Source organism: Halichondria panicea, chromosome 1, assembly GCF_963675165.1.
Source record: "Halichondria panicea chromosome 1, odHalPani1.1, whole genome shotgun sequence".
NCBI classification, from domain to species: Eukaryota; Metazoa; Porifera; class Demospongiae; order Suberitida; family Halichondriidae; genus Halichondria; species Halichondria panicea.
Genome location: NC_087377.1, coordinates 11,068,004 through 11,092,663, shown reverse-complemented (window position 1 = coordinate 11,092,663; position 24,660 = coordinate 11,068,004). Strand labels below are relative to the sequence as shown.

The window sequence follows — 24,660 nt, the reverse complement described above, 5'->3', positions numbered from 1 at the left end:
AGCAAGTGCCAACACACAACCGGGTGCACGCCTATAGACATTGCAGCCAATGGAGTATATGGGGAGGCTCCTTTGAAAGAACCTATTTCAATGTTAGGGTATTTTACCCACATCACATGCATGCATGCGCATCCAACAGACACGCCGACCCTCAAACAGTCAACCGCAAACATGAATTAATAATAAAAAAGGGGCCTATGAACAGGCATCCTTCTCCCCACTATTTACTATCTGCAACAGGAGGCTTAGCTTACGAAGCAACAACCTTCTACAATTAAGAGACTTGCCTCTATGCTACGATCATAAAATGGGACCAATCTTACAGCAGTACACTATATGCTGACTCCATTGCCGACCCTCCTTCGCTCATCCATTCAAGCCATTAGGCCGGGGGTTTAGATTGTCATGTGGACACCCCTTTAGATCTGGGGCTATAGACCTGGTGATGTCGGATCCAGGCCCACCTCCACAATGCAATAAACTGAACTATGCATTATTCATGCACTCCTGATTGAATGTATACAATGCATGGTTCAGTTTAAAGCTGAAATGAAAGGTAAAGTCCAAAATAAGTGTATTATACACTTTCATTTTATTTTTGTACCCTTTACCTTTTATTTGCTTTGTCTTTTTACATAGAAATTCCTGTATATATACACTACCTTGAATGTAAGTCACTAATTGGATTTCTCCAAACTTGTCTTGCAGACCACTTATTTTACCTTATTTTTCAGGAGTAGTCAATTAACTTTTATTGCATGGATCGGAACCTCTGTTAACAACGTACCACCTCCGAATAAAGGCCTGCTGCTATATAACGGCCAGGTCCCAAATGAACAGTTTGTGTACAAAACAACCTCTCAACAAAGGCCACCTCCGTATAAAGTCAAAAAAATTTTTCCTCAAAGGTGTCCGTTATAGAGGGGTTCCACCGTATGTCCCAAAATACCTTTCATGATCGTTGTCTCCTAGCAAGGTGACCTGGGATCCTCTGAACACACCGGATATAAATAGCAAGATGACATGAACTGGGGATCCTCCAAACACAATGGATGTAAATCGCAGGGTGACCTGGGACCTGGGGATCCTCCGAACGCAACGAATATTGCTAGTAGGGTGACCTGTATTCCTCAGAACACAACGGATAGATATATAGCAGGGTGATCTGGGATCCTCCGAACACACCGGATAGATTGCAGGGTGACTGGGATTGTACGGACACACCAAAATGGAAACTGTACGGACTGCCTGACACTTTTAGGCATGCAATACAGTATTGACTGGCCAAGAGTGAACTAAACTAACTAAACAATAAATTATTGAGCATTCTCTCAAAGAAAGGTACGATTAGATAGAGATAATTATATACATTACAAACAGTGGATGCATGTGTCATGTGATTATCATGCAGTCAGGGCAATGAGTTGATAATTATGCTGGCGTGACGGGTGGACTGCATGTTGTTTGAGTCTAGTATTATAAGCTTTCCTCCCATACTGTATATAATTTTATATATACCAGCTAGCCTATATAATAATAACCAGCCCTGCATGCTTGCACACAGGATGTTGACCATAGATTACAATGTAAAATATAATTATATCTACATGACGTACATATCTGAAAGAACTTTGCAATGCTTGATTATAATGTTCATTTCAGCACACATTGTGTATATGTGCTGGCAGTGTCATACAAATGGGGGTGTGTTTGCCTGTTGTATCCTACGCTTCATTTCTTAACTGAAGTGCACTTCATTGGGATGAAGTTGAGGATTTATATTTTCGTCAACTGGTTTTTTCACTCTTCTTTTAGAAGATATCATTTTGAGGATAGCTCCAACAGCCATTGTGGATATGCAGCCAATACAAACAAAACCTATGATTCCTCCAACAACTCCAGCTGTGTAACAAGATTTAATTATACTTGCATGCTAATGGAATTATAATTGTAGCACCAACTGCTCACCTGCTATACCCGCATTGGCTGAAGAGTCCCCAATGGAATCTGCACAGTGACAGGTTTATGTAAACAATTATATCACATTCACGATGCCCCCCTCTTTGGATATAGTTACACAATACACTCTCATAAAGTTAACATGCAACTACCTGATGTGACTTCAGTAGCCATTGTGGGGGTGGTTGGTGATTCTTCTGTAACGTTAATGTTCTGAAGCTGAAGGAACATTAAATCTCCACTAGTGAAAGGAATCAATTCCACACTACTATTCACTGTGACACCTACAATCGCATAGACACCTGGCTGTAGATTATTAAGCTCTTGAGTTGCTTCAGAAGAGGAAGGATTTCTCGGAACAGACAGATCTTGACACATCATTGATACGTTTCCATTGACGACCTCACATATCCTCACAATACAACTACTTGCTACTGATCCAATTGTGAAACTACATGTGATGGCTATTGCCCCAGGGCGAGGAGAATTACCTTGAATAGACTGAACATCATAGGCACCTGTAGTAGAATCACTGAGTAACCGGCTAAAATATTAAATGCATTCATGCACACGGTATATAGACTGACTTTCAAAGATATTATAACCTAGCTGCTGTTACTTTAAGAACACAGTTATCTATATACACCAATGGTGTCTAACTATATATCAACTGTTGGCTGATGACATGATAATAAAGATAGAACCGAGAGGAGTGTGATATACAATAATGCAGTAGTACCGTAGTAAACCGTCGAACCGCCCCATATCGAATAATCACCCATCCCCTACTTTTGCCTGTCGTAGAAGCGCCCACTATATATTGGCATGCGTATAATTGGGTCAAAGGTCAACATGATGCACAAGATTTTCACTGTGCAGTATTAAATAGCTGTGCAAAAAACAAGACTCAGTGTTTAGTACTAGAGTATATAGACTACCGAATTTCGTCAGACGTCAATAATCGTCAGCTAAAAGTGCGTATACCGTACCCTTGCGAAAATAAACCCATCTTGAATAAATGCCCATCCCCTCTTTTGCTTTGAAGTTCTTTCGCACAAGGGTATTTTGACTCGATTATACGCCCACCCAGAATGAAGAGTTTGAGCATGAGCAGTAACTAAATGCCACATGTTGACTATTAATTTTAGTGAAGACTAACTGCACACACCAATAAGTCAGCGAAAATTTGAGTCGCTTCCAGTCGGAGCTATGATCACTAGAAAAAAACCAATAATTCGATTTTCGGCGAGTGTAATCTATTTCCAAAACTACATAGCTAGAGTTAACTATACACATACTGCTATGGGCTCAATCTAGATAGAGTACAGTACATGATGCGGTGCCAGTAAACCTTGCAAAGCTGAGCTATATAGAGTTGTTTGTGCCTGACAAAAGTAAAGTGCTGAGTCAGCAATGAGCCCCACCCAACCAGAAAAGCTGTGATGGGTTGCTGACTCAGCACTTTACTAATTTTATACTGACTCTGACTTGACTTACTGAATTGTATGTCTTTCACTGAAGAATTCTCTCCATTGACGTTCACTGATACAATGTTGACGCTGTAGACTGTGTTTCTCACAAGGCCAGAAGTCACACTGACAGAAATGTCCTCCCCTCCACTCACTGTTGGGATCCTTGGTTTCTGGATTAGGGGAGTGCCTTGATTGGACGGTGATGCTTCAATCCGATACAGGTTAAAACAATTGGACTCTCCACCTCCCTGCATATAAGTAAGACTTATAACAAGTACACATTCAATAGGCAGAATAGTTTACATAGGAATTTGCATGTGTTTGCATTTGCACGTTTGCATGTGTTTCGCAATATTTGACTCATCTCTGTAAGAAAAAGCCATGCACATATCAAGACACTTGGCTCAGATAGTTTAATTATTTAGCCTTTAGTCATGTTTGTACTTGTCATTTTAAAAATAAATATTGCACTATTTCCACATTTCACCGCACTCTGTCTGGCTGCATGACTATATAAGTAAATGAGTAATTTTTTGACAAGCACTATCTCCACGTACAGCCATCTCTATAGGATGTTTAATTTTGCACAGGGTTTCCAAGCGACTATACAACCTGCAATAGAATGGTTACTAATATACGAAAGTCAGTTGTGTTCGTTGTTCCTGAGATCCTAATTTATTCTGTGACTCACACTCAATTTTAGACTCCTAAAAATCAGTTTGAGAAATAATAATTATAGTATAGTAGCATAATAGGTGCATGGGTGAAAAACCACTTATATCAGGAACCTCGATTATCCGCCTTGATATTTTCTTAAAAACGTTTTTGTATGTTGTAAAATAAACTGTAAAATGAACTGTAACATAATAGTATGATATAGATCCAGTTTAGGGTTGCCTGCTTGCCTTGCTTGCTTGTTTTCTAGCTAGCTTACGAGTCAGCTCTCATCACAGAGACATCCGATGGGGCTCGAAAATGACTGCATTATAGGCGCATTCTCGAATATAAGCGTACATGTATATATAGAGCCATGCTATTGCAAAACAGCACTTCAAAGTACTTCTATACGTTAACGTGCATGACTGTGTTATCATAACTATAATTCTTATACACTGCATGCATGTGCGCAAGGATGACATGCAAATTCGTGAAGCGTTCCACATTTGTTTTTGTTTTGACAACTATACAAGTAAACTTTCATGGATCAACACCTACAACGCAATCTGTTCCAAAGCATGCATATATAATTATAGTATACTATTCTCTATAGACGTGCTATTTCAGCACTTACACCTGGAGTGTCCCAAAAGACTTCTCTACTTAACGTTAACACTTCACATATACTGTTCTCAAGTGTGGCATCCAAACCTATACTTGTCTACAAGACGTAACTCGCCTCGAAAAAACCCAACGTAAAACCACGGGATATGAACTACAAAGATATAGACTTATCGTACGTACTGGCTCGAATTACGTATGTTCTTCGTGAAATGCATACATGACAACTTTGACATAACCCATGCAGTAAATCTATAGTTGCTACCCAGAATGCTTCGAGTAAAAAAACTCGTTCGATAACTTCCAACAAGCTTGTACACAATGTATCTCACTACATAATAAGAAAGAAGGGCGTGGCTCACAACTCGTCAAGCTACGCCCTTCTTTCTTTTTATATCATCCCCTCACACAGTGACTGTATACATGTATAAAGCTTGAATAATAACAGTGGCATAGGAAGCAATTTCTCAATGGGGGGCTCTATAGTTTTTTTAATGGAAAAAAGTACGGCTATCTACATATTGCAGCTTGATAGTCATCTCTATAATTATAATAGCCTAGACATGTGGGGGGGGGGCTCTAGCAGCCCTTCTTACGCCACTGATCTACATCATGTTTATTACAGCCCTGTCTTCTCTTCTACTACTTTTTGAAGTTCTTCTTACGAATTTCATTATTGTACTTCTGTGATGAAAAAAATTCGCCATGTGAAAGGTTGCTAGGATTGGCCACCATTTGGAATCAAGGCAATTGCTATACATGCATGCATGCTGTGATTGTAATCAATGTAACCATGAAGCCGCAGCGTAGTACGTGCGTAGGCGGAAACGGATTTTTGAGTGCAATCTATTTAGCTTTCAAAACAGAAACTTTAATCTGTACTCTACTGTAGGACTGGCCATATAAAAAACTACAGTAGAACCTCGATTATCCGGCCCTCCATTATCCAGAACCTCGATTATCCGGCTTGGCATTTTTTTAAATCAGATTAAAAAATGGGCGTGTCCCTCAAATGCACATGCGCGTTACAGCTGTTTCCATGGAGACATGCTTGCTTATCTTCTGCGCATGCCCAGACAACCATGTGGCACTGCTAATTATCAATAAAGTGGGTGGATCAAGGCGTGGTTTATCTATTCGATTATCCGGCATATTCACTTATCCCGCCTGCTTCTGGAACCAAGGTGTCCGGATAATCTAGGTTCTACTGTACCAGCAAAAAAATTAATAAAAGCATTTGCGAAAAATGTACATGTGAATGACGCCGTAACTGATTGGAGTTATGCTCTCGCCGAATTTTTGTTTTGACGCTTTTTGGTGTTTTCCCTGGCCAATCCTAGCACAATTATTGCAAATTTTTTTATAACCGGTCTCTGAGGAGTGAGGAGTACGTAATAGTTATTACATGGCTATGTAAAGGCCCTTGACCACAATCTACTACCGGGCCAAATAAACAGCAAGTTGTGGCACGAATTGCCATACATGTAATAACTAATTTGAAAACCATTTTTTGCTTATAGAAACCTGCATAGAATGCGTAGATACGGATGATAATTTGGTCGTTTTTGGTGACTGCATGGAATCACAATATTGAAATAGTAACTGGATCGAAACCATGCATATGCTGTCTGGTAAATTTCCCACAGGAACCACAAGTGTCTCATTCAGTGTGCACTATAAAAGCAATGATTGGGTGGGGCACTTCACCGAAAGGTCAATTTTCTGTATGCCATATACAGGCTGACCACAGTGCAATAATTTATGGCATATACAGGCACTGCTATTCCTTTGATCTCAGAGGTCAAAAGGCAACAAATATAGTACGTTTTTGTATAATTATAGACAAGATCTTTAGTAAAATAATAATGACTCACTTTTCCAAAGGAGAAAGTAACAGAGGGAGTAGTCCCACTAGATTGCAGAGAGATATCACTTGTAACAAAATCTCCATCAACTTGAGTAGGTGCTACATTGAGAGGTCAATCAAAAGTCTATACATGACTGTAGAAAATGAATGAACTCACCTGTTGTAGAGTCACAAGGCTCATGATTGATAGTGCTAGCATTGCCTTCACCAACCACATTAACTGCGGCAACAGAAAACTCAATCCCAATTCTGATGTTTAAAAATGATAATTCTGTTCCTTGGACATCATTGCAAGACACCTCATTCAAGATTGAAGAGCAAACATTGTAGCTGATGATACCGATCAGGTATAGTGTTGGTGGTGGTGTCCAGCTCAATCTTCGAATAGATTCCTCGGAGTCGGAAATATTGAGACGTGTTGGAGAGCTCAGCAGTTCTTGAAAAAATAAATAGAATGAGTGTTCACTTAGCATAATCATTCACGATAATTCCCCCCTCATACAGTCACATGCATGCAAGCACAACTAATACATTCCCACAAAGTTAATATGCATGCAAGTATAATTAACTTACCACCTGTGAAGTCAATGCTCTGAAGTTGAAGGAACCTCAAATCTCCACTAGTGAAAGGAATCATTTCCCCACCACTATTCACTGTGACACCTACAATCGCATAGACACCTGGCTGTACACCATTGAGCTCTTGAGTTGTTTCAGAAGCGGAAAGATTTCTCGGAACAGGGAGATCTTGGCACATCATCGATACGTTTCCATTGATAACCTCACATATCCTTACAATACAACTACTTGCCACTGACCCAATTGTGAAACTGCATGTGACGGCTATAGTCCCAGAGCGAATAGAACTCTGAATAGACTGAACATCATAGGCACCTGTATAGTAGAATTACTGAGTAATAACCAGCTTTAAGTATGAAATGACCAGCTTTAAGTATGAAATGGCATATGAAATGGCATTCATGCATGCACACGGTATAATTTATAGTGTCAGTGGCTTTGAATGACACAACCATGCATGGATGATCCTGTAGCTGCTGACATACTATACAGTAGACTCTCGTTAATCTGGTCACCCTTGGGACCATGCAGCTTGGCCGGAATAGCGAGGTGGCTGCAGCTCAGGAAATAGCCGCGGCTTAAAAACGACCTTACCTCGAATCTAATGACTACTTTTGCGGTTCTTGTCTCGAGGATAATGTAGGATAATGAATCATTTTGTTCTCTATATATTTAAGTGTAATTCAATTTTATTTGCTAAACCACACCCAAAACGTCATATCCGGCCGTAATACACATATAAAATTACATTGAAAACCCTGTTTGGGACAGCCAGCACTGGCCGGTAAACGGAATAGCGAGTGGCCGTACTTCAGGGTGAGTTTTGTGCAGTAAACATATAGCTAGCATTCCGTGCCAAGCCAAATGGCCGGTATATCGAGGTGGTCGTACTTCAGGGAGCCGGAATAGCGAGAGTCTACTGTACATACTTAGTGCTGATCACATTAAGTGTGCGTTAAGTTGGTTTACTAATGCACACTTTTTATCAAACAATCATAATACAAGCAGATTGAATCTGAATGTCATCATAATTATAATAATTATACAAGCAGATTGAATATGTACACAAGCAAAGCTAGAAAGTTGAATGTTATTGTTTCGACTTGTTTCATGTGTAGTAAGTGTAATGTGTAGTAAGTGTAATGCTGACTTGACCATAGCATCGCTTTTTCGTCTGGAGAAATAGACGCAGCTTGCTTTGAAGAAGTACCTGTACCTAAGCCAGATCCATGTAATCGTTTCATCAAAGGTGCTTCGAATATCATAGCGTTCCAAAAGAGCAAACCAGATACTCATTGCCATTTAGTTTGCGCACAAAGTTTCCCATCCAGTAAGCCAGATCACTTGGAGGCATATCCAGTAGTGGGACTGTTGGTCAGCAGAAGAAATCAGGCGAGAACATGCCCAGTCAGTCCAGATATAGCTTTAGATCGTATCTCCTTCTCCTTTGCATCAGTTACTGGATCTACAAACCTACTAAAACTTGCTATTACGTCTAGCTACAGCTACAGCTAGCTAACCACCAGCAACTGATTTAAAATGTAGCTGCCACGAGGCTATAGAGCTCACGTTACAGCACTAAATCCTTAGAACACATCTAACCAAGTCACGTGTTTTAATGCTGGTGCACTCGGATGGCCTCTCGGTTACGTAATGCACTTGGCTGCGCCTCGAGCACCACGTTAACCTCGAGACTATGCTCGGCACGCAGATTAAAACACTTAATCCTGGCTAGGTGTGTTCTAAATAATACCTATACACACTGTAATTAATGGGAAAAGTGCCTTAGAGGAGATAGGGACTTAGTATACCTGCAGCTTACTTAGTATCCCGTTGTCAAGCTTCTAGGCAAGGTTTGCGCATGCGCACTAATATATCTAAATGAGTTAGACACTGTTTTGTCGGTGTCCATGGGATTTAGAAGGACTTAATAATTATTATTACTGTATAAGCTCTATTTAAGGCGCCACATTAAAATAATTACGCTGGTAAAAATGGCCGTATTAAGAAGCTGTTTTTTTTACCTCCAATTAGAAGGCGGCCCTCTAAAGAAACGCCATCCAGCCTCAAAACTAATTTTCCACCTCTGAATACAGCCACCTTTACCAGCGTAATTATATTTTAATGTGGCGCCTTAAATAGAGCTTATAATTATGGTATAATAACCTCTCCTTTTGTCACACATTTCCGCTTTGGAAACTTGGAAAGATTTTGGAGGGTGAAACTGTACTGGTATCTAGAGGATCATTTGGAGGACTATTGCTTGCCTTATAATCGTAACAGCTAATAATCCCGTATCTGGTCCAGTAATTGCACGTCGTCATTGACAATGTACTGCATTGAAAAAAATTGCTAATCCCCACAAAGCAGGACCCATACAGCCTTCAGAAGCAGAGGATATACTTACTGGAAGAAGCCACTTCTGCCTTTTCAAAACACCAAAGTAGTAATTACCATCATGAGGCTTATGAAGCTATGAGGCTCTCGCTCTCATAGCAATTAGGTATAACATTGGTAAACAGTCAACTCCTAAGCCTCCAGAGGTAGATTGGGTCAAACAAGTTGCAATTCGCATATGCGCAATACGTATTGGGCCGCCGTGGACACACTCAATTCTCAGTTTCAATGCGCATTCAATGCCCATTGAGTGTTTAGTGTGGACAGGCCTTTAAAGGATCATTCCAGAATATCAGGTTTCTGGCTCATAAAGGTAGAGCGCTAAGGAGTGGTGATGGAGACAATGACAGAATAACACAAATCTTACACCTTCAAGGCATTGATTGCACTGACATTGAAAAGTACATGTCTAGCCTGGAAAACTATCCATGCACTTTTCGCCCTTCATTTTTGCCGGGTAACTCTATGATAGTGATACGATTCAGAATGAGGGCCTCAAAAGGCATCCTAGACTGTTTTGATCAGCCTGGGTTTGCTGTACATAGTCTCTCAGCTATACTGAAGGCAGCTGCAGAATTTCAAGAAGTTAATGGAGACGATTTTTAATTTTTACATGAATAAACTCTGTAAGCATTTGAAAATCTGTGGTATCAATTTTACAACAGACCCCATGCAGCAACAGAATCACACTGCAGGAGGTGATTCGGACATTAACTGGGTGAGCATGCTTTCTTAAAGCAAAATAATATGATTTGTTGCTCGGCTGATCCTTGTGATGCCTGCAACTAACTTGATCCTCCTCGACAATGAGGAGGATCAAGAGCTTATACCTGCGGAGCACAATGGGCCTGGCGAGATTAAATTACCTCATGGTTCAAACATCGACAAAGAGCTAATCAATATAGACTTGATCTTACTGCTGTTGCAAATGAAATTGTCAGAGAAAGTGAACCAGTTTTTGAAACTTCTAATTTTGTTACAGTATTATTTTTTGTGAGACTTTTGTAAATTTTGTGCACAGAGGTATTGTGATTGTACTTATGATAATGGCAAAATTCAAAGGTTAATTTTTCTGGATCCACCCTCTGGCCTTCCCTCCCCCTATTTTTGCTTGACCAACGCTAATAAAGCTTCATCCCCTCCTGCTATTGCATCTACATGTAGGTATAAGTATAGACTCAATAACCACAAACAGACAAACAAACCAACCAACTGACCACTCTATATATATAGACACAGCGTATATAATTATAACCCGTGGCTGCCCACACGTCTAGAATTTATTATTGATCTACATGTAAATTACATATATACTAGACTCTCGTTAATCCAGTCACCCTTGGGACAGTGCAGCTTGGCCGGAATAGCGATGTGGCTGTATTTCAGAGAATAGCCACGGCATGCATAAAACGACCTTACCTCAAATCTAATGACTAATTTTGCGGTTCTTAATTGTCTCGAGGATAATGAATAATAATGTATCATTCTGCTCTCTAGTAATCCACCAAACCACACCTAAAACGTCATATCCACCGACATATAAATGTAAATTTAAAACCTAGTTTGGGGCAGCAAGCATGCATGGCCAGTATATACGGAATAGCGAGTGGCCGCATTCAGGGTGAGTTTTGTAATAAATATATTTAGCTAGCAATCCGTGCCAAACCAAAATTAATGGCCGGTATAGCTATCGAGGTGGCCGTACTTCAGAGAGCTGGAATAGCGAGAGTCTACTGAGTTATACTGTTTATACTTGACTCTGAATTGACTTACTGAATTGTATGTTTCCCATCGAGGAATTCTCTCCATTGACGTTCAATGATACAATGTTGACGCTGTAGACCGTGTTTCTCATAAGGCCAGAAGTCACACTAACAGAAATATTCTCCCCTTCACTCACTGTTGGGATCATTGGTCCCTGGATTAGGGGGGTGCCTTGATTGGAGGGTGATGCTTCAATCCGATACAGGTTAAAACAGTTGGAATCTCCACCTCCCTGCATACAAGTAGACTATAATCATATCTACATAATTATACTGGTAAATAAGCGCACTTGGTTAATAAGCGCACATCAACTAGTAGGCGCATACTGGTTAGCAGACCAAGAGCCGTGATAGAAGGAGCATGGTTTTTTGCACACTCAACAACTGGTCTCCACACTTCTTTATAGATGTTAAGTCTCTCTTTCACTACCTGTAGTTGTACATGTTACTGCTGTCAGATACGACTATATAGACCAAACGATCGAGCTAGCCAATGGAGATTTGCTTCATTGAAATGTCATGGGCGTGGTTAATTTCTATAAGCGCACCCGAATAATAGGCCCATAAGAGGTCTGCTCTTTTCCCTATAGGCGCATGCGCTTACTAACCAGATAATACGGTAATATGTATGTAATAATTATGTATAATTATAACCGGTTTCTGCATGAGGAGTGAGGAGTAGTGCTGTTTTTGTAATTATGGTATTACTATAGCGTTAAACCTTTGCGAATGAGCCAAATCATCAGAAAAATTGACCCTTTGCGATCTAACTGGCAAGGATCGTGTGTATTAATTTTACTATACCGTAGAAACTGGATTATTAGCGCTCTCAATTATAAGCGTATCTTTATTTTAAGCGCATGCTCAACTGCAGGTTTTTTGTACTCGAATTGAAGCGTTTTTCCAATTATGTGAAGGATATTAGTGAAACTTTCAGCTCTCAGCTCTCATCACAGAGACATCCGGTATTAATTGTTCCCTTTGACTATAGTTGTTATGCCTTAATTATTATGCCCTGCCTATACATCAAAACAGATCCACGCAGATAAACTTATATGTCTGATCTTGGTCCAGCAAGGAGTAGATTCTAAAACTAGCTATAATTATACACCTAAACGTACTTTCTTCACTAAAATTAATTGTGAACACGTGGCATTTAGCTATTGCGTATGCTTGTGGGCGTATGATCGAGTTAAAATACCCTTGTGCAAGAACTTCAAAGCAAAAGAGGGGATGGGCGTTGATTCAAGATGGGCTTATTTTCGCGAGGGTATTGTATACGCCGAGTCTCCTATTAAGCATAAAGTTCTTGCAAAAAAGTTCGCGTATTTTTGTGAGGGTATAATTATGGTAGTAAAAATTAATAATAGCGACTCACTTTGCCAAAGGAGAAAGTAACAGAGGGAGTAGTCCCACTAGATTGCAGAGAGATATCACTTGTAACAAGATCTCCATCAACTTGAATAGGTGCTACATTGAGAGGTCAACGAACATTCATCAAAAGTTCATGTATAGAAGGATGCAGAAAATACATGCATATACATGTACTGTTTGCACACACACATGAACTCACCTGTTGTAGAGTCACAAGGCTCATGATTGATAGTGTTAGCATTGCCTTCACCAGCCACATTAACTGCGGCAACAGAAAACTCAATCCTAATTCTGATGTTTAAAAATGATAATTCTGTTCCTTGGACATCATTGCAAGACACCTCATTCAAAATTGAGGAGCAAACATTGTAGTGGCTGATGACATCGGTGAGGTATAGCGTTGGCGGTGGTGTCCAGCTCAATCTCTGAGTAGATTCCTCAGAGTTAGAAATATTGAGAGTTGTTGGAGAGCTCAGTAGTCCTTAAATAAATACAGAGGGACTGTTTCACTTAGCATAATAATTATCTCATTCTCCTCATACACATGCATGCACACCTACAATACACTCCCACAAAATGTATATAACTTACCAATTGCAATTTCAATGTTCTGAAGTTGAAGGAACCTCAAATCTCCACTAGTGAAAGGAATCATTTCCCCACCACTACTATTCACTGTGACACCTACAATCGCATAGACACCTGGCTGTAGATTATTGAGCTCTTGAGTTGTTTCAGAAACGGAAGGGCTTCTTGGAACAGAGAGATCTTGGCACATCATCGATATGTTTCCATTGATGACCTCACATATCCTCACAATACAGCTACTTTCTACTGAGCCAGTTGTGAAACTGCATGTGACGGCTATTGTCCCAGGGCGAGTAGAACTCTGAATAGACTGAATATCATAGGTACCTGCATGATAATAGAATCACTGAGTAACCGGCCCTAAGTATGAAATGGCATTCATGCACACGTTATAGTGTCAGTGCATGCATGGCTTTGTGATTGATACAACCATGCATCCTATAATTATATACTCCTGCTGCTTTAAGACCATAATAGAGTAGATAAGAGTAAGGGTGGTGAACTGCTGCCTCGTTCCAAGGCCTTCCTTGCTGTTGTCAATAATATACATCTAATAATTATAGAAGCTGTATTACCGTATATAGCGGGTAATTTTCGTGGTTTTCGTGGTTGAAGGTCTGACCACGAATATTTTACCCACAACTGAAGCGACCTTGCCTACCTTTATCTGCAGTGCAAGCAGCAACCACGAAATGACTAAATATATTGCTCAACCGTGAATATTTTGCCCCCCGAAATTACTCGCTATACGGTAGTCTATAATCTCAACATAAATAGAAGGTAGCAAAAACGAATAGACAAATGAGGCAGCAGAGAAAGAAATGGGCGCATATAGTTAAGAAAAGGAAGGCCTGGTTTGGGAAATCGCGTTAGGATTTTCATGAACGTCGTGGGTGATATGTAGCCCACAATCCATGATGTATAAGGTATTCTCCAACGCATTCAGACTAAGACACTGCCAAGATACAACTACTGCAAGTCAGGGAATGGCCGGTGGCAGTATATAATAGCTACCTGCTAGAGGATAAAGATGACTATAAGTTTAGCCATAGATAGTAGAGGAGGACTGGAGGGATTGGAAACGCTTATACATGACTGCTACTAGTGAAAATGTCACTTCTGCTGACCATGCATGCGTACTGCTAATTGTTGATAAACAAAGGAAATAAACAGTACACTTCTTAGTGAAACTCTGCTTAGTCGACACAGTAGCCACATCAAAGTCATAGTAAGTACAATGTAAGAGGTGATATATACTTACTGGTGTGAAGATGCAGTAAAGTAAGGAATAAACAGTTTTTTGTACAACTATTGGTAAAATATCACTTTGTAGAGTAATTTCCAGGCTATCATGAATCCTTGTCCTCAGACCAAGTTATAGGCCTATACTCATTCATCTGAATGGCTGGAACATTTATCTTTTTTTACGTTTGATGCGCACATTTTGTGTAATTATTTCATGGTATTGGATGAATATGTGCATTTAATTGTTTGTGGTACTCATTACTTAGGGTTTATATTGTGTCTTGAACTACTTTCCTTCATCTCAACCTCCTCTTTGTACATATGTATATACCGCGAAAGTTTCGACTGGGAAGAGTAAGAAAGACGAAGACAGAAAACCCTTTCTTAATTGATCTCACCCAAGACACTATAGATAGCTTTATTTTCAGTTTATATATCTGTTGGCCTTTACATGCATGTGAAATATGAACTGAATGATGAACTAGATGATTGAAACATTGTATGAATATAAACAGCTATTAGTAAACTATAGTATCTATATCGTTTTCTTCATCTTCTCCTCAGTTTCTTTCGATCTTTCACAACGTTAAAGTGTCCAATAGGAAGACAATAGGAATTCCTCGTCCTCCAGAATAGTTGGCTATATACGGCTGCTCTAACTGCTTAGTAGTATTATACGATAATTTACGGAGCAAGCGCAATGCGGTTGTTTGACGTATTCGTAGGCGTTTGCAATCCCTCTTCCTCTACTACCTATAATATTATGGTTTAGCAGATCTATAGCTAGAAAGACACAAGATATCCTATATGGTATATACACATGCATGCAGTGACACAATCTATAGACTAGCTAAGGTATATATAGCTATAGCTATATAGCTAGCTTGTATATGGGCAATGCATGCAGGCTAGGCTGCAGGCAAATTTTTTTTATTAATCACAGATCTCCATACATGGGCAGTCTAACATCTCTAGCTCTGCATGCCCACGCTCATTTTCACCCTTCTATCCACACGCAACTTCTCGATACAGGCTCGGGTTCTTTGGGTTCAATTGAACCCTCCTCTGAGTATAAGTGAGTGGGAGGCTTAAGCAACAAGGTTTTCCTTTATTACTAGCTTTCACATTCACTTATCATAGTTCTTGTAAGTCCTGCGAAGCTTTGTTTGTGCAGTTTTATGAACTAAAAGGCTAAAAACTCTCATGCTGACCGTTTGAAAAAGCACTGACCTTTTTAATGTCCTGATGCGCATGCTGACTGTTTCTTGTGACGACCTTTTTTTACGTAAATTCAGAGTGCTTGTCCCGCTCAACAAAATCCTGGCTATGCCACTGGAACCCCCCTTTCAAAAATCTTAGATCCACCACTGTATAACTCCTCTATTTATTTCTTTATTCCTACAATTAATACCGTATTTCATGATTAAACGATTATGATAAAGAATAGAAAAAGGAGAGCCTGTGTAGAGGCTAAAACACTGCTGTGGTAAACGTGGAACTGCATTTGCCTAAAAGTAATGTGTCATCACTGTCGTCACTATTCGATTAATGAGTGCTGCATGTTGAGTAAACTGTTAAGTGTTCTTGAGTAAACTGTGGTTTCGCAGGAGCGTATGGCATACTGAGGGGGGGGGGGCTCGAGCACTCCTATCTAGTCTGAGTCAAGTACAGAGAAATGTATCTGATTATCCAGTTGAGCACTAGATATTGCTGCAGTGTTAGCTAGCTATATACTTCTATATGAATTTAAACACTAGTATAATTTGCATAATAATAACAGATGAAGACCGAGTAACTGAGAACTGAGAGCAACAGCTAGAGGATCAGCTAGGAGAATCTTGGAAGACAATAATTTGCAATTGGAAGTGGACAGAGAGTGTGACATAATTATGAGAATCAGAAAGTCTTTCTGCATGATTATCGATAATAACTTGGAACACAGGCCTGATTGCAACATACTTAATGAGAATCGGGAAGACAATAGCTTGGAGGATGGAGTAGCTGAGCATAAGCTCAGTTTATGTCTACGTTTGTACTCGCGATCACGAATCTGAGAAAAATGCCCATGGCCAAGACTGAAGTTGTTTGGAAACTGATTGCAGAATATCACGAGGATGCTTGTACAAGGAGGAAAAGCTTCTCCGATCATTCGTCAAGCCATCAGATAGCAATAGACTTCTGTTTCCACTGCGTGCGTTCATTGCAAACAACATAAAATTACACATTACCTCTTTTATATAACACTCCAATACTTTTTGAGCAAAAGCAAAATATAGCGAGAGGCATTAGCATTCAGCGCAGCTTGCATATCGCTCGTTAATATTATACTGTGGCAATATCTTTATTCTGACTGACTTTGACTTGACTTACTGAATTGTATGTCTCTCATTGAGGAATTCTCTCCATTGACGTTCACTGATACAATGTTGACACTGTAGACCGTGTTTCTCACAAGGCCAGAAGTCACACTAACAGAAATGTCCTCCCCTCCACTCACTGTTGGGATCATTGTTCCCTGGGTTAGGGGAGTGCCTTGATTGGATGGTGATGCTTCAATCCGATACAGGTTAAAACAGTTGGAATCTACATCTCCCTGCATATACAAGTAAAGTATATATAGTAACATTATAGACTATACAGTATAGACTCTCGCTATTCCGGTTCTCTAAAATACAGCCACCTCAATATATCGGCCATTTGGTTTGGAGCGGATTGCTAGCTATAGATGTTTTCTGTACACAACTCGCCCTGAAATGCGGCCACTTGCTATTCCGTATACTGGCTAGTACTGTATGGCTCCCTCAAACTGTAAGATTGTACGGCCGGATATACGTTTTGGGTGTGTTTTGGCAGATAAAATAATTACCACTTAAATAAAAAGCAAAAGCAAAATGATTCATTTATCCTTGAGACAGAACCGCAAAATTAGTCATTAGATTCGAGGTAGGACCGCTTTTTATAGCCGCGGTTATTTCCTGAAATGCGGCCAACTCACTCTTCCGGCTATTCCGGCTAAGCTTAATTCTGTCCCAAGGGTGGAATTAACGAGAGTCTATACTGTAATTTAACTGGTCTCTGAGGAGTGAGGAGCATATACATGTATAATTATATAGTTATGTTAATATATACAGACGAGATCTATAATACACCCACAGAATTGTCCACACTCACAACCTTTCCACACCCACAAAGTGACCATTATAGTTTGCTGCATATTATGCGCAGTATAGCTAAATGTCACATACATGCACGTTCACACTTATACATAAAAAAAGTATAATTATACCCGGCCCTTTGCTGGACCAAGATCAGATATGTAAGCTTCTCTATGTGGATCTGTTTGCCCACAATGCTCTCGAATGTATATGAGGCCGCGGATGGGTGTACTCGCCATTTACGATTATACATGCACCCATGCAGTCCCCTATTAAGCCTAAAGTTCTGTGGGCGTTTTTTTCGTGCAGTAAAATAGTAACGACTTACTTTTCTAAAGGAGAAAGTAACAGAGGGAGTAGTCCCATTAGATTGCAGAGAGATTTCACTTGTAACAAAATCTCCATCAACTTGAGTAGGTGCTACATTGAGAGGTTAACGAACATTCATCAAAAGTCCATAGAAGATGAATGAAATAATCATGTCTTGAACTCACCTGTTGTAGAGTCACAAGGCTCATGATTGATAGTGCTAGCATTGCCTTCACCAACCACATTAACTGCGGCAACAGAAAACTCAATCTCCATTCTGATGTTTAAAAATGATAATTCTGTTCCTTGGACATCATTGCAAGACACCTCATTCAAGATTGAAGAGCAAACATTGTAGTGGCTGATGACTTCTAGTGTTGGTGGTGGTGTCCAGCTCAATCTCCGAGTAGGTCCCTCTGAGTCGGAAATATTGAGAGGTGTTGGAGAACTCAGCAGTCCTTGAATAAATAGAATGACCATTTCACTTACATGTACATAGCAATTATCTTATTCACGATGCCCCCTCACGTATTGTATATAGCGCACACAACTAACACTCACAATTAAAGTGAACATGCATGCATGCAAGTACAACTTACCAACTGTAATGTTTATGTTCTGAAGCTGAAGGAACCTCAAATCTCCACTAGTGAAAGGAATCATTTCTCCACCACTATTCACTGTGACACCTATAATCGCATAGATACCTGGCTGTATATTATTAAGCTCTTGAGTTGTTTCAGGAGCGGAAAGATTTCTCGGAACAGAGAGATTTTGACACATCGGTGATACGTTTCCATTGACAACCTCACATATCCTCACAATACAACTACTTGCTACTGAGCCAATTGTGAAACTACATGTGACGGCTATCGCCCCAGGGCGAGTAGAACCCTGAATAGACTGGACATCATAGGCACCTGTGTAGTAAAATCATTGAGGCTAGTATGAAATGGCATTCGCATGCACACGGTATACTTTATATATATATATATTCCCCACTTGCATGGGGTCTGTATCATAGCAACTGGGTGGGGTTTAACTACCGTAAACTCCTGCATTCCTCATAACTCCCTTGCCTTGAGGGCGCGCTGATTTTATATATACTAGATATACACAGCCAAAAAGAAGTTAGACACTTGTTGACAAGGGCAGGACAGATGGGTGGGGCTCGCTAAACACCAGAAAGGCTGGAGGAAGGGAGCTCACTGCTTGGACATTGTAGAGCTAGAAACTTAGCACTGGCTACAAGCTGTACAGACAAACTTTGTTCAGTTTTTGAGACTGTTAGCTAGTTAATTGTATCCAAGGTACATGAGGTAGCTTAGGTAGCAAGTACTTTTCATTGAAGTGTATATATATAGTATTACACTTATCGTCGAATTTATGGCAAACGTAAAAACCATGCATCCTTGGCCTCGGGGCTTCGTCCTCGTCCTCAGAGATTTACTGCCATAAATTCTGATGTAGTGGACAATATAGACTGTAGTGTCATGCAATGATTTTGAAAGGTACACGTGCAACCATGCATGCATGCATGCTTCCTATAGCTGTTGTTCAAGTACTGATTATATACATGCACATGTGACAAATGTACATTTACATGCATGCAGTAATCTATATATACTGTATTTACTTGATTAAACGCCCGGGCGTTTATTTCAGATCAAAGTCTTTAGAGGGGGCGTTTAAACGAGGAGGGCGTTTATTGTTATGTCTACTCCAAAACTCTTGCACAGCAGCAGTTATTGTGCTCTTCTTGGGTTGCTGTCTCAGCTTAAATCTATTTCTCAGCTTAAAAATTAAGTCATAGGAGTGCCCTCTGTGTCGGTATCTCCCTCTCTGCCATCGATGCATCATAAAAAGTATTATTATTCTATGCTGCCATGCTTGCAACTGGGTTCCATGTGCTATTTCAGCTCCACCCACAGTGCCACGCCCCATATATGGGCGATTATTTAAGATGGGCGTTTATTGACAAAGACAGAGCTTTTACCCTAGGCGTTTAAACGAGATGGGCGTTTATTCAAGGAGGGTGTTTAATCAAGTAAATACGGTACACCAATTGTGTCAATAAATAATTCACTTATATAGCGTGAGCAGATGACTCTGACTTGACTTACTGAATTGTATGTCTCCCATTGAGGAATTTTCTCCATTGACGTTCACTGATACAATGTTGACGCTGTAGACCGTGTTTCTCACAAGGCCAGAAGTCACACTAACAGAAATGTCCCCCCCTCCACTCACTGTTGGGAACATTGGTCCCTGGGTGAGGGGAGTGCCTTGATTGGACGGTGATGCTTCAATCCGATACAGGTTATAACAGTTGGAATCTCCACTTCCCTGCACACACATTATCATAATTTCACTATAATTATCTATAGCGAGTGCTGCAAGCTGCGCTGTGCTAATGCCTCTCGCCATGCATGTTTTGCTTTCGCTCAAAACTATTAGTATTATAATGTTACAAAGGAGCTTAATAGAAACAGACGCCTTATCTGATGGCTTGATGAATAATGATCTTCAAGGATAGAAGCAACTGCAGATCTACAATCATGTACTAAGTATTTAAATGCGGATAATTATTGCAGATCCAGGAATCTTGAAAGGGGGGGAGCTAAAAAGGTAATTAATTTTGTTGACTCATCAATAATTGGATCGTGATCAGAGGAGGTCCGACAGGTGCGGTGCAGCTCAAGTAATTAGCCTTTGATTACTCTCAGCAAAAAAATACGACGTGGGTGGACAATTATTGCTCAATCAAAGGTTAATTGCTTGAGCTGCACAGCGCCTATCGTACCTCCTCCATGGGTCGTGATATAATGTAACCGTGTTGCAGTGAGTAAATAGCTATATATAGCTCTAGATTCCAGGCTTGTCATCAAAGCCAGGGGGTGCTCAAGCCCCCACTGGATCCGCCACTACAATCAGAGAATATATAATTACTAGAGCTGCATGCACCGTGCCTGTCGTACCTCCTCTGTGCAGTGTCACATGGTATGTAACACAATAAGCAATTATCATAGCCAAAAGTGTAAGTCTCGATTTGAGGCCACGGGTGGGCGTATATTCGAGTGAAACTTGCCGTTCATAATTATACGCCCATGCAGTTCCCTATTAAGCCTGCAGAAAATGGTGGGTGTGTTTTCGTGAGGGTATCCCTTTTCCAGGTCAATTGCACAATATGAAACAGTTCCATCACTTTAGTTTGCATCTGAGCCCAACCCACCAAAATAATTAGCTTGATTTTATCGCCGCCCCCAATGAAGTGGCTATGGCTTAGCACAAACTAACGATTTTATGCCTTGCTGCTGCCTCGATGGAAGCATATGTGGCCTTTAACTTTAAAAGCTGCACTCTGGTCAACTAAGCTGCTTAGCAAGCATGTATAAACTATTGTAGTGCTTGTGTCCACTTGCGAAGTGCCTTCCTCTTTGAAAATATTCTATGGCTACCAAGATATTCCGAGGGTCTTACCAATGGATACTACTCAGTCCTATATACATGCTGTATAGCTGGTTTTAAACCTAATTGAACAGCTCAGCAAAACTTTAAAATAATCGCATTCATGATACTATCCAATCTACCACAGAATCCAATATCATGCAACATTCAGTGACACAAGTTGATAGCACGCTCCCTCCCAGCTTGTTGTTGTAACAATTTGACCAGTAAAGGGGTATATACGGTAGTAAATAGTAATGACTCACTTTTTCAAAGGAGAAAGTAACAGAAGGAGTAGTCCCACTAGATTGCAGAGACGTATCACTTGTAACAACATCTCCATCAACTTGAGTAGGTGCTATACACATTGAGAGGTCAACGAACATTCATCATAATTATATAATTATAGAAGATGAACTGTTTGCACATACACGCACTCACCTGTTGTAGAGTCACAAGGCTCATGATTGATAGTGCTAGCATTGCTTTCACCAAGCACATTAACTGCGGCAACAGAAAACTCAATCCCAATTCTGACGTTTACAAATAACAATTCTGTTCCTTGGAAATCATTGCAAGACACCTCATTCAAGATTGAAGAGCAAACATTGTAGCTGACGTCTGGATGGATATCGGTGAGGTCTATTGTTGGTTGTGGTGTCCAGCTCAATCTCTGCGTAGATCCCCCTGAGTCCAAAATATTGAGAGGTGTTGGTGAGCTCAGCGGTCCTTGGATCAATAGAGTGACTGTTTCGCTTTGTCCATTGAACATCCCTATTGCACGGCATAAAATCTCAATACCATTATTCTCCATTGTGGATGAAATATGAATGCGAGAGATAAAACTTCCGTCAGGTTGTCCAACTGTACTGTTTTGAGTAATCCCCCTCTGACGTTGCACTGTGGGATCTGAGATTCCGTCTACTATCCACAGAACATCCTCTGTGCCATTAATGATGCAAGTGAAGGTGACAGTGGATCCTAGACTTGCATTGAAGCCTTCTGGGCTGAGGACAGCAGTAGGAACTGTCTGTGCTAGTGCACTATTTCCAGAGAAGGAAAGCACAGTCCATAGGAGAAGAAGTCTTAACTTCATTGTGTTTGAACGCCTGATAGTTGCTAGACTCTCTACACCGATAGACACCGCTTTCTGTCAGCTCTACATGTGGCTGTGCTAAACCGCATTACAGGAAGCCAACAAAGAACTTGATGAATTGCTTATTAATTTTTTTGCCGTCACTGATTTTAGATCCCAAAACCTTATTGGCTATTACAATGCACTTGCCCCAGGCTCCCAGCAACTTTAACAGTACTTAGCAACAGTCAACCACTGTCCTAGCAACTGAACATTTCCAGCAGTGTCTTTTGTTTGAAAACAGTTGGCGTTCCCAGGCCGATTTGTCTCTAAAATAACGTTATGAAATTCATTCTATAAAGAAAATCCGCTTAGTTCCAATCTAGTTGGGCGGAGTCCAACCAACTGTGTGGGCAAGACTCCGCCCAACTTCCAACAAAAATATTCACGATCGACGATCCCTACCATCCGATAATTTCAGTGTGCATGTGAAAGACTAGTCTCATGAATCAGCCGCACTTGGAAGCACTTTCATAAGAAAGGGATAGGCAACGCCCCACGTGATGCTAGGTAAATGCAGTGTGTGACGTCACACCCTCTGGTTGTAGGCGAGTTGCGCTCAAGAGAGTACATGATGATCCCTATATCTGCTTATTTTTCTCGTTGGGGGCCTAAAAGAGAAATTCAAAGCAATCAGGCATCATGCACACACACACCCAGCACTACTGATAGCTACAGCTGCTATGTTAGTGCCGAGCTTTCTTTTATTCAGCTTGATTTGTGTGAAAAAACACCGAATTGTCAGTTTGTGTACCTCTATCTCCAATATGAAATAATTTTATAACATGTACGTTTCACAAATTAAATTAAAGTGTGTTTATCTGCATGGAACAAAGCATATTTTTCAGCTCTCAATGCAGTGAAGTAGTGGCAGCACCATGAAACGTTTGTCCAAAGTCCAGAAAGTTTGCGTACCTCTCCTGCTCTTACTGTACATGGAAATCTAGTTTGAAGTGCTCTAAGACACAGTTTAGGTATTAGAAAGTGGAACACAAGTATCTTTATCTGTATTGTGTGATCGAAGAGATGGTATTTGAAGGACTTGGGAACAGACCTGTTATGGTTTGTAGAGAGTACTGACACCCCCTTTGGAGCTCACTTCCTCATCACTTTGCATTAGCACCTCTAAAAGATTAATAGCTTATGTCTAAGTGTATCTGGTGTCTCCTCAAGAGCACAGCTTGCTATAATACTACAAACTATAAAATCTTTACTGACATTTTGAGTGCACACACCCCTTTTGCTCATTACACGCCCCTTTTTAGCAACTCGCCTCATCCAACGGAAGTGCTGGGCGTTGCCTATCCCTTTCTTTCGTTTATCTATGATTCATGAGACTAGTGAAAAAGACAACACCATCTTTATTTTCGAAATGAAACAATCGGAATGCCACTATTCTAAAACTAACAATTCATCTTGCACAAATCCTAGCATCATGCACTCCGGTGTTTGCTAAATCATAATGCAGACAGGGACCAGACAGGGACCTTACGGCAAATTTACTAACAGAAGTGTGCCATGAAGTCAGCATCGAGCCAGATTTGCAACCGGTCACAGGAGAAACGTTTCAGGGAGCCTCTGCCATCACACAAGATGGGGCAAGACTAGACGTCGCCATGAGCGGATTCTGGGGAGGTAGGCAGAAAGAACCTTTTGTGACGTGAGAGTGTTCAACCCATGCACATGCTCGCTCAAACAGAAACACTAATCTCACCTCTTGCTATCGGAAACACGAAAGACTGAAGAAGAACGCCTACGAACAAAGAGTCAGGGAGGTAGAGCATGCCTCGTTAACTGGTTTTCTCGGCAACAGATGGACTCGGAACTGAGACAATTACCTTTTAAAAGCGCCTCGCCTGTCTCCTGGCTTCCAAGAGAAATGATCCATATAATTGAACCATAAAAATTATCCTGGCTGAGATGTCGCCTCACTTTCTCCTTGTTGAGATCATCAATTCGCTGCATCAGGGGAGCACGCTTGCACCCGGGATGCTTCCTAAGATATCCTGTAGACCTAATGACGAAATTTTTCTACCGCAACACATTCACCGTAACTATCCTGAGCTGTACGAATATTTAAAATACAAAATAT

At 40.5% G+C, this 24,660-nt stretch overlaps 1 protein-coding gene across 1 annotated transcript; it reads right to left on the bottom strand.

Annotated features, from left to right (window-relative positions):
- Positions 1–1,575: 1,575 nt before the first annotated feature.
- Positions 1,576–22,673, bottom strand: LOC135345946 (fibronectin-like). The gene is made up of 18 exons (XM_064543406.1): positions 21,875–22,673; positions 21,700–21,791; positions 20,110–20,332; positions 18,586–18,906; positions 18,172–18,444; positions 18,006–18,097; positions 16,893–17,115; positions 13,281–13,604; positions 12,889–13,170; positions 12,694–12,785; positions 11,326–11,548; positions 7,150–7,470; positions 6,734–7,012; positions 6,584–6,675; positions 3,457–3,679; positions 2,112–2,477; positions 1,969–2,007; positions 1,576–1,902 (listed from the first exon to the last, which is right to left on the bottom strand). The coding sequence occupies exons 1-18, from the start codon at positions 22,527–22,529 to the stop codon at positions 1,739–1,741; spliced, it is 4,284 nt and encodes a 1,427-aa protein (XP_064399476.1). The 5' UTR covers positions 22,530–22,673; the 3' UTR covers positions 1,576–1,738.
- Between the last annotated feature and the right edge of the window lie 1,987 nt (positions 22,674–24,660).

What these genes read in the sequence shown, in the direction of transcription:
- LOC135345946 (XM_064543406.1), bottom strand. Translation starts at nt 22,529, where the DNA reads ATGAAGTTAAGACTTCTTCTCCTATGGACTGTGCTTTCCTTCTCTGGA. An exon ending in TTACTTTCTCCTTTGAAAAA is followed by an intron (nt 20,333 to 21,699) that starts GTGAGTCATTAC and finishes ATGTGTGTGCAG; the next exon opens with GGAAGTGGAGATTCCAACTG. An exon ending in GAGCATTGACTTCACAGGTG is followed by an intron (nt 7,013 to 7,149) that starts GTAAGTTAATTA and finishes TATTTTTTCAAG; the next exon opens with AACTGCTGAGCTCTCCAACA.